The sequence below is a fragment of the Amblyomma maculatum genome, chromosome 11 (assembly GCF_055883805.1).
Source record: "Amblyomma maculatum isolate TAMU_Amacu chromosome 11, ASM5588380v1, whole genome shotgun sequence".
In the NCBI taxonomy this organism is placed as follows: Eukaryota; Metazoa; Arthropoda; class Arachnida; order Ixodida; family Ixodidae; genus Amblyomma; species Amblyomma maculatum.
In genome coordinates this window covers 22,774,132-22,784,940 of record NC_139354.1, presented here as the reverse complement: position 1 = coordinate 22,784,940, position 10,809 = coordinate 22,774,132, and the positions used below count along the sequence as shown (strand labels likewise).

Sequence of the window (10,809 nt, the reverse complement as noted above, 5' to 3'; positions counted from 1 at the left end):
AAATTTCACCAGCAGTGTTCACATAGAGATAATGCTCCTTGCAAATATTTACGACCAAATTATTTTTGCTAAGCATCCCGCGATGAAAATCTGTTTGGGTTCCAGACTGCTTGCGATTTTCCGTTTAATACGCAATTTTGAGCGAAACCATTTAGTCATCTGTGATAATTATATATTACATATGTATCATGATACAATGCACCATCATCGTGAAAAAGCAGGATGTGAACAACATTTGTATCACTGATATCATGCTGTTGCCGAAAATGAAAATTTAAGTACATCCTTGGTATAGCCCAGAAATGGCTAAAAAATAGGCCAATGTTGTTCTTTTTAACTCGGGAACAATGCTCGTGGTTAGGTGAATTCTAAGACATTCACAGAGGTAACAATTGATTAAGGAAGCTGCTGGTAAGGTGAATAAATAGCTTTCATTTCGAAACTTCTTGCAAGCATTATCTTGAATCATTGCTTTTTATGCGTGCTGGCATGGGACATCACTGGTTATCGCTGTAGCAATCTGCTGCGGTTCGCGTTAATTTTTCTTTCTCTTCAAATAAGGGAGACGGAAACCACAGACAAAAGGGGGTATGTACCTCGAGGCAGAAGCAGCATTTTGGCGACCCAGGTAGTCCTCCAATTAATTTAGTTCTCTTAGGGCGGAAATGAAGACTTATTTTTACGTTGAGCGCCTTCAAACATAGCCCAAAATTAGGGAGATGTCCAGATTGAAATAAACCCTTTTATAACGGTTCTGGGAAAAAAAACACATATTCTACTCCAATACAAATGCTCATTGTATACTGCAGACAAAAGGCAATGCTTGCGATTAGCTTTTTATGATACACAAGCAACACTACTCTCCAAAGCAGATAATCACATCAAACTAACTTTAGTTTCCTCACCGAACGCAGCACAAGAAATAGGAAGCGATAACATTCCATGTCGAGTTGAAATGATAAATTTCAGCGTGAAGCATTGCTGAATGTCCTACATCGGGTCTAAGAAAGCGTGCTGTTTATTGACGGAGAGTTTCTCATGAAAAGCATGCTACCGTTCGCAGCCGCTCGCGATTCCTCCAAAACCGTTGAATCGCCTCTCAACTGCTCACCAGAAGGACTGCTCTCTTCCTCACCTTCATCAAGAACATTCGGTGATTGCACCTGGAAGCGGTTGAGATACCTGCCAAGAATCTGCCAAGCGTTTTGTGTCCGTGTGCAGAATTGAATATAGCACAGCCCGAAAATCTGAAACTCTTGAGGGTGACTTTATAGAGCATAGCCTGTTTAAACAGCACTGCAAATGCTAGGGTAATTGATAGAGATTATTGAATGATAGTTGATACGGCTGAACAATTTTACTATAGCGATCCTGACCGAATCAGTTCACATCCAAGGCTCCGACCTTTCGTATTCCAAAATTAGGCACACTTACTGCCGTTCCGTTAAAGACTCTAAGAAAGTTACCTGACTCTGTCGAAAACGCTTCGCAACGTTTTGCTCTGCATCATATTGCCGTGAGTATTTCATGAAACGAGACACTTTGTTTGGTCCCGACTGACGGAAGTCTTGAAATGAGAGTTACTTTCTGTGGATAGCATCAGTGTTCCAAGGTGGAAGCTCCACTAAAAAATTCTCAGAAGCGCCGTTGAGCCAGTGCTGCAATTTTTAAATATTCTGGTAAATCCGTGTTTGGAAGACGAAATTCCACTAATTATATGCGTATAAATCTACACGATGCTAGCGCAAACAAGTTAGAGTCACTAGTGCAATGCAGAGTGCGATTCAATGCAACAGTCCAAGTGGGTGTTTACTTTAGTGCCGGTGTCTGAAGCCAGCGCAACAGTTACAAAATGCGTTTATCAAAATGTGATACAAATCCGTTTTCAGAGCGGACTATTTCTAGCTGTCACTAATTCAAGGCATATTTGCGATGTTCGATGCGTGCAAATTATTTTTTCTGCAGGGTCTCCGATGGCTTATACCGACAGCTGCACCTGCCCCAGATTAAGTTGTTTGACAAAAAGATTACGCGTAGCAATTTATTAAATACACGCGTCTCAAGTGCGGAATATATATGCCCCCTGCCCATATTTCGAGAACAGATACAGGATCTGTTGAGGCTTTGATGTGATTTCCTGGTACTGTGATCATGTTCTGGTATCAAGAAACATATTTATAAGACTACTCTCAGAAGGCTGAAAGTTTGGTCCAGAGGGTTAACGTCCGAAATAAAGCATACAATAAGAGACACCGTAGTGGAGGGCTCCACTAAAGTTCGACCACCTGGGGTTCTTGAGCACGCACTTACATCGCACAGCGCACGGGCGCCTTAGTTTTCGCCTTAATCTAAAAGGGGCCGCTGCAGACTGGATTCTATCCCGTATCCTTGAATTGAGTAGTAGAGCGTCATCCTGACTGAGCCACCGCGGCGGGGCGGGAAGTAAAGATTTTCTTACCGGTAAGGCATAAAGGACACGGTAGTAAACTAAAGAATCATACCTAAGTTGATTCAGACATAATACATGTTGTGGTATGCGGCGATAGGCGCCAAACTGTTTCAAATCCTAGGTTCTCTTCAAAGTTCAAATTCATTCGCGGATAAAGATTTTAGCAAAACCTTCGTGTTTGGATAAAGGAAACTTCACAAGTAATTGTTTGTCTGAATGTTTTGTATTTACAGCGCTCGGCAACCTTTTGTATCCTCTCAAAGGCGTGAAAGGCCGATTTCAGCTTAGTCGAGCACGTGTTCTGTGTTGGATGTTCTTACAGGCCGCCAACATTTAGTGCTGCGTTTCTGGCACGTCGAACTGCACCGCGAATGCTGAGTAACCGTGGCGACTGCCGTTCATAAACCCAGCAGAAGAAACAATTTATTACGTTTCTTTTTTTGCGCTTCAATGCTTGCTAGAGAATTCAAACTTCAAAGGCAGAAGAAAAAGGAGCTATCAAAGGGGCACGCTCGAGGAATCTTTCTTTCGGCCAGAAGGGCAAAACAATAAGAAATAAGGAGTTACGTATCGCGACTATCCCTGACAAACGAAGACATGAAGCGAAGAGATCCCTTGTGTGAAGCACTGTGAAAATGTACTTTGAAACTTTGAAGATATGTGTAGTGGCTGATGTTATTTCAATGTAAAAAAAAAAAAGAAATTTCCTGCAGAATGATCACCTGTAAGCTTTTGCGAATTTTGGTTCATGGAGATTACCCCTATGTAAATATAAAAGAGATCCTATTTATTTTGTGTCCATTAATTACGAGGAGCCATTTGTGCTTCTGCATGCTCAGATAAAGTGCGTGGAAGTGTTTAAAGGGGGCACAACCACAAGTGAATATTCGGTCGTAAAATTTGTGCCTGCCTGATACAGATTATGAAAATCTGATATTCTGCGGATTTAATTTCTACATTTTTCATATTTACGAACGAAAGTGATATTTGGAACAGAACGTGCCCTCGTACCATTTGCCACCTGGAACGACAGTGTTAATGATTGTTTGTCGGCAAGAAAAAAACAAACCAATTCAGTATCGTTTTCATGAGTTCTACATCAACGAGAACATTTCAACATAAACCGCCACTGAAACCCAACGCATTAGTTATTTTATTTCCCACCTGGAATGCGATTCATGGCTCTAAATCCTAATATAAAACGAATAATGAGAACCGATGTGGCACTCATGGACCACGTGAAATCGTGCACAAGCCGAAACCGCTGATCCTGGTCTCATCTCAAGACAGAATAATGGTCAAACTGTAACGCTCGGCGATCAATGGATGCGCATACTTGATTCGTTCTTCATTTTTGAGGAATTGAATAGTCACATTCATGCAGATACGCTTTCATGGCGTGCATTTAAACAGTGCATATGTTTGAGAATAAAACACTCTCTGAAAATGGAATAATACTCCATCAACTTCACTAACCCTTATGAGAGGCTATGCAAGCGAAGGCAACCCTGGAAATAAATTCAGTGTTCTTCTGCAGCAAAATAGTTTTTTTTTTATTTATGAGAAGTGAATTTAGGCTGCTAAGTAAATTTGGTAGAATACGTCACGCTGACTGACGAGGAGGCAATGACGTCACTAATTAAAGAAGCCTTGGGTGGCCACGCTGACACACACACTATATAGATCTCATGAGAATGCAACACAGGTATCGGACGCAATGTCAATCAGATCTGTTGCGATTCCATAAAAATTCACTGTTGGTCGCCCACTGATTCACTGCCTAAAATGCCATAGGTGCAACACATTTTCCATTCCCAGGCCCAGATACACCAATCACGCCGAATCGTACTGCCTATCGCATTACTGAAGTGCTGAAGGCAACACCATAGTAATGGTAAATTTGAAGTAGCATTTTCAGTTTTTAACTACCGAATTCAGGTGCTTCCAGCAAGGACAGAAGAGTATCAGGAAGACCTGATATAAGCACTTGAACTCGGCCGCTGGAAAAAAAAAAAAAAAAAAAAAAAAGATAGAAACAGCGCCATAGCGGGGGTTTCCTGAGGCAATTTTCTGTGGTCTTAATATTATCGCGTACCTATTGTTTGCTCCAGTGGCCGGCTAGAAGCAGCTCGCAATGTAGGCTGGTCCTCGTTGGCATCTCTAATATCCACATAAAGTGGACTCTAGCTCAAGCCGTCTAGGCAAAAAACGGTTATGTATGTACGACAACGCTCTATTTGTGAATAAATGGAGATCATCTTGCAACGACAGAAACAAACGCCATCGATCTTCATGACAGATGAAATTCATTCTTGTGCATTTATTCCAACAATCTCTCTGACGTTTCAAGTTAGCAGGATGAGATATCTTCAGAAAATTCTTTGGACACGATGATAGAAGCCGCACAATGTTTGCCTCCGCGGAGAAAGCTTGGTGACGGTTTCCGGGCATCTGCTGCCGCTTCTTAACAGCTAGCCCTTGATACCACCACCACCGTATTTCAGACCACCCCCTAGTCCTCCTCCGTAACCGATGCCACCGCCGTAGCCTCCACTAAGTCCTCCGCCATATCCGCCTCCACCGCCGTAGCCTCCGATTCCGCTGTGGGCCACGATGCCGCCTCCTCGTTGCACCTGGTCCACATGGTGTATCGTCCTCACGACGAATACGGGTCCGGCCACAGCCTTGGAGAAGCCGGGACCACCTCGCAGTAGCGTCACGCTGCTGCCTACTCCAACTCCCCCACCGTAGCCTCCACCGTAGACACCACCGTAGCCCCCACCGTAGCCGCCACCATAGCCACCACCGTAGCCTCCCAGTACACCGGCCACAGCGCAAGCAGCTGCGGCAAATCCAGTCAGAAGGATAACCTGTGGGGAACAAACCCAAATGCAGTTACTAGCAAATTCTTTAAAAAGCGCTCTTGGTCGACCTGAAATGCCCCCACAGAGACCTTTCTCAATGAAATTATACAGATCACAAGATAAAAATCTAAGGACGGTTGCCCTGCATGAGAAATGTTCGTCGATATTCGAGGTTTGCAGTTATACACGGAAACTCTGTTAAAATTGAAATCTAGTACAATCATTTTGCTGTTACGGTAAGATTTTGTGCACTCTAAAACGCACCTCGAGAGAAATGTTCAATTCTTCATGGAAGAAGAAGCCTAGATAACTTCACATCTTTACTTATTAACACTTTTGATTCTTTTAGTCTTCCTTAATTTACCGACAGAGAGTGCGCGACCAAACAAAGGTTCCTTATTTGTAGGGAGAGTAGCCATTTTTCAGATCGCATCATTCTTGGAGCTACGATCCGCGTAACAAACACCATAATATGCTTGTACTTCAGCTGATCATGTCTAAGGAAGCAAAATTTCAAAGCAGGTCTTCCTTCCTGCACAGCTTCAAGCCTTTCATTGCCTCTGTATTCCATACACCTGCACTCTGCCCATGAAATAAATTTGTTGAACCATTGCCTTTTTGCGTGAGAAATGTTCTGCTGTGCTATAAATTTTGCTGATTTTGAAATGGATTGCCATAATTTGGCACATGTAAAAAATAGGACTTCTAAAATTTGTAATCATGGGTGCTCGAGAAGCAGTCATTTCTAATGTGGGACGCTATATTTGCATTGGCTTTCACCATTGCATTATATATATCCTCATGTATATAGTTACTAGCTATTCTATTTACTAGCTATTCACTAGCAGTATGCCCTAAACCTACAACGCGATGAGGCAAACATGGCCTAGTGAACGATATTACGAAGTTAGTTTCGTATTCCGACGTGTAATGGATAGACTGACGATGCATAACGTTAAGACTAAACTAGTTTCTAGTTTCTGCAAGCCTTCTCCCATTGACTGTTCGATCCTCCTGCCGATCTGAAACCTTTCACGAAGTCGGTTCACATCGCGCAATCGAAAGAATATTCAAAAGCACAAATCGTCCACGTGTAACTGCCTGAAACGCCTCAACAAGTTTTTTGGCACTACCGAGAGGTTGTTGTATTTTCACATTGAGTAAATTTCCACGACCCTTGAGAAATAGAGGTATCCTACGTTAGAGCTTTCAGTGCACAATTTCTCCCTTCATTCTATTGATTTGGCAGTGATATGGAACAGGCTCCTCACTTTTCTAATACCAAGCCCGCACTGGTCCAACCATAGTGGTTACGGGCGTAGGATCAAATATATCGTACCAGTGTCTTCATTGGGCTGGTGCTGTGCGGCGGGCGCGGTAAACTGCAGTGCCTTGGCGTGGCTTGCAGGCTCTTTATATACCCCTCCCTCACTCAGCTCTTTCTCTCTTAATTACATCGGTATGACAAAACTACAAGCATAGGAGGTAGTTGGCCGCTTCGCGATCTCATTCCTCGGCGAATCATCGAAAGGACTTTCTCCCTCACGCTTACACGGATCTAGCGAGGGTACGCAGTCTAGCGTGAGTATCACGGAACACATCGCTTTATTCTAAACCTTCTTTCTCATATCCTCACGGAATGCGAAAGGTTTATACTGTTTACCCGAGTGGTTAATTTTATCTGTCGGTTCTGAGCTTCGATCGTCGGTACTGCGCGAGTCAATGCGCAGTAGAACCTTTTAATCTGATGCGGGATGTGCGCAAGTGGAGTGAAAGCATCAAATCCTGGTTTCGTTGAGTAAATTTATTTCGTAAACAGTATTCATTAAAAAATCAATAATAACACAGATGTTTGCTATCTAATGGTAGCTCAAAAGTTCACTTTATAGACGATGCTACCTATGCAGCATGCTTTCTGCGTTCAGACTGGGACCGTAGATTTAAACGTTCTTTACAATATCTGCGTGTTTTTTTGATGGGTTGTTGCACAGATTGTGACTGAGTTTTTTATAGTTACCAGCTGCGAAATTTTACAAAGTTACTAATAATAAAAAAATGGCGGAGATGACTGGTCAAAATTTTGGTTTTTACAGATAATAGCGGCGCCAGCGCTCATTAAATCGAACTCTGTCTAAGTTGCAAACGTTTTGATTGTTCATAAATGCACAATCACCTGGCAAAAGAAATCAGTTGAAGAGAATCAGCAGCTAAAATTATTAGGCGTAACAACTGCAGTGATAGTTAAAATGCAAAAGAGAAAAAAAAAGCTATTTTTTTTTAAGGCAATGACGACAAGTGACATAGCTTTTATTGGCCGCGTTCTGACGGCTCCACAATCCAAAAGAAGCCGAAAAGTGCATGCTACCGTTAGTCCCTTACTCTAGCGAAGATTCCCAGCATGCTGTCCCACGACGGAAGTGATATCTTTGCAATTAATTATGCAAGCTAGCCAAGCCTTCATTTTTCTTCAGTGGTACCCTTCAATTTCAGTGAAAAATAACAATTTTCACTATCGAGGCGCTAAGGGTTCTCTTACTGCAGGGATTAAATCCACACCTTGTATATAATAAAAAAAAAGGCAAAGGAGCTAATATTATAAATAACATTTTGGTGCAACAAAATGACCAAGTGTAAAGAAGTGTAGGGAGGAATACAAGACCTTGCGCCCTTGCATCCCCAAGACTCGCAACGTACCTGGGAAATATTCAACGGCGAGGCGGGCTTCTAAATCTCCTTGATGGGCTGGGCGTTAAACAAACAGCAAAGAAAATTTGAATGTCGACACGTCGCCTTCCCTATCACTGCGCATTTAGCTGTGATATTTGCTTTACTAATGTAGTTAATTGAATGAGTGGTTCTTTTATTGACAGCCGAAAAAAAAACACTAAATCATCAGTTGCTTGCGTTCTCCGGAAGTATTTGTATTAAGCCCAGCCCGACTTTCAGAACGCTCAATAACTCCCACGCGGCAGCAGTGGCGAATGGGCTACCCTCTTTTTAAAGCGTCGACTTTCACGCTTTATAACAAAATTGGCTGAGCATTTTCTATTTGAAGTGAGTAAATATATGGTATTTAAATGTCATGTTATTTTTATGACTTGGGCTAAACACATAATTCAGAAATGAACGTTCTTCAAGTACCCAGGTCACGTTGATAAGGTTTTTGTCAAACGTTAACTCCCTGCTGTGCATTTTAAAATTCAGATTACAGCAGAATATAGGTAAGGCAACATTCACAAATACAGGCAAGCGCTGTTGCCTTTAATGTGGCGTTTATTGTAGTTCAGCGAAGTCTTGCACGGTGTCCTTATTTCCATGCAGGCCTGTGTTGATATGGGAGGCGAGCGTGCGGCTTAGTCGAACCTTTTGCTATCCCTCGGAGAAAGTTAAGACACCCTCGAACGTCAGACTAGTACATCCTGGAAGCAGTACCGTGAAAGAAAAGTATAAGATTGGTAAAACTAAATGTCCAGCCGACAGACTAGGCAAGGAAACAACGAAAGCTTTGCTGCAATTGTCTTATTTCCTCTGAACAAGTAACAGCGAGAACTTTCTGTGCATTTAAAATCCGCGTAAAAAATTGAAGTCGGAAATGTCCTCAAACATTTTCAAACAACCCGCAAGCACATGAAACTCGCTTTGAACACCCACATGTAGCCAATTAGCTGACTAGTCTAGCCACTAATCAGGAGACCCCGAGATTTTGCAGGGGCAAACTGAACAAATATTTTGATAAAAGAAGCTTCGAGCGATTCATGAGCGATTGTGTTCTTGTTGGTGTTTATAACTGGTATTTGGGTCAGATTTGGCCTAAAATTCTGATTAAAATCTGAAAATTGGCAATTGGCAGGTAAACATAAATACAGATTCTTTCCTATAGGCAGATGTGCTCCATCGGAGCTTTTCTTTAATTTAGAAAGCGCCAATATCCGAGCAATTTATTTTACTTAACTAAAGGAAGCAGTATTCGCGCTTTGTTCATGCGGCTCAATTTATATCTAAAGTTAGTCATGAGCGCCACATTTCCCTTGCATAACAAGCGCGCAGTTGATATCTACTTGAAAGTGCAGTATTTGAGCATTAGCCGTCGTGCATTAGAAGTGGACGGTTGTGGGCTCTGGTGTCCATAGTGTTCTCGGCATTAGAGGCCCTGTTTTGACATTTTCTGCAGTTATGAGCAGCTAGTGTAGAAAACAGACGAAAATAATTATTTCACATAGCTCACTAGCAAGTTCCCTTTCAAGTCTTCAATCATGTGGGATTCAGAGTGGCAAAAGAGATGATTCATCTCTTCGACATAGAGGGAAATGAAATCGTTCTGACGTGTAATCCAAGCCTACACTCTTTCATTTCGGACAACGTCCGTGTAACTCTTCCAATTTTCAAAAGCTCGATTTGGATTGTGTCGTTTTTCTCCAAGGAAGCTTGCCTGAGCAAATAAAGTACAGTCATTGGTACAATCCGGAGCTGTACTCTCAGTAGAACAGAATGGTTGGGTGTTTCCTTTAGTGACGGTTTCTGAAGCCGGAGCAACAGTTACAGAACACTGTTATCAAAATGGGCTGCACATCTCTTTTTTAGAACAGACTATTCCTGGTTAACCCTAATTAAGGACATATTTGCAATTTTCAATGTTCAATGCGTGTAAACTACTCTTGCTGCAAGATCTTACAAGGATTATATAGACAGCTACAACTACCCTTATATTTACAATTACTTGTAACAAAAAAAAAGAAACACTTACCAGCTTTACTAAATAAACGCGGCTTCAGTACGGGTTAATATGTGCCCTGCCCATATTTCGAGAACTGATGCGTTTTCTCTTGAGGCTTGGATGTGATGTCCTGGTACAGTGATCATGTTCTGATACCAGAAAGAACCTTTACAACACTGCTCTCAGAAGGCTTAAAATTTTGTCCAGAGGGTTAACGCCCGAAATACCACTGACTATCAGTGACGCCATTTGAAAGGCTTCGCTAAAATTTGACCACCTGGAGTTTTTTAACGTACACTTACAACGCGCAGCATACTGAAGCCTTGCTCTTCGCGTCCATCTTAAAGCGGCCACTGCACCCGGGATTTGATCCCGCCTCCTTGCATTCAGTAGTAGTACGTCCTTGCGACTGAGCAACCACTGCGGGGAGTAAGGCTAAAGGTTTGTTGACTGGTAAGGCATAAAGGACACGGCAGTAAATCGAAGAATCATTTTTAAGTTTGGGGTATACGGCGTAGGTGCCACAAAGTTTCCCCTCTGTGTTTTAATACAGGAAAGTTTGCAATTAATTATTTTCCTGAGTGTTTTACATTTACAGCGCTCGCAGCCTTTTGTGACCTCTCAAAGGTGTGAAAGGCCGATTTCAGCTAAGCCAAGCATGTGTTCCGTGTGGATGTTCTTACAGGCCGCCAACATTTAGTGCTGCGTTTGTGGCACGTTGACCGGCACCGCGAATGCTAAGTACATTGGCGGCTGCTGTTGTGAAACCAAGCTAACCAATA

At 42.3% G+C, this 10,809-nt stretch overlaps 1 protein-coding gene across 1 annotated transcript; it reads right to left on the bottom strand.

Annotated features, from left to right (window-relative positions):
• Nucleotides 1–4,920: 4,920 nt before the first annotated feature.
• Nucleotides 4,921–9,568, bottom strand: LOC146173112 (uncharacterized). The gene is made up of 2 exons (XM_084585128.1): nucleotides 9,539–9,568; nucleotides 4,921–5,319 (listed from the first exon to the last, which is right to left on the bottom strand). The coding sequence occupies exons 1-2, from the start codon at nucleotides 9,566–9,568 to the stop codon at nucleotides 4,921–4,923; spliced, it is 429 nt and encodes a 142-aa protein (XP_084441254.1).
• Between the last annotated feature and the right edge of the window lie 1,241 nt (nucleotides 9,569–10,809).

Coding starts and splice junctions, on each gene's coding strand:
- LOC146173112 (XM_084585128.1), bottom strand. CDS start 9,568: ATGATTGAAGACTTGAAAGGGAACTTGCTA. Junction 5,320..9,538: donor ACTTGAAAGGGAACTTGCTA/GTGAGCTATGTG, acceptor TGTTCCCCACAG/GTTATCCTTCTGACTGGATT.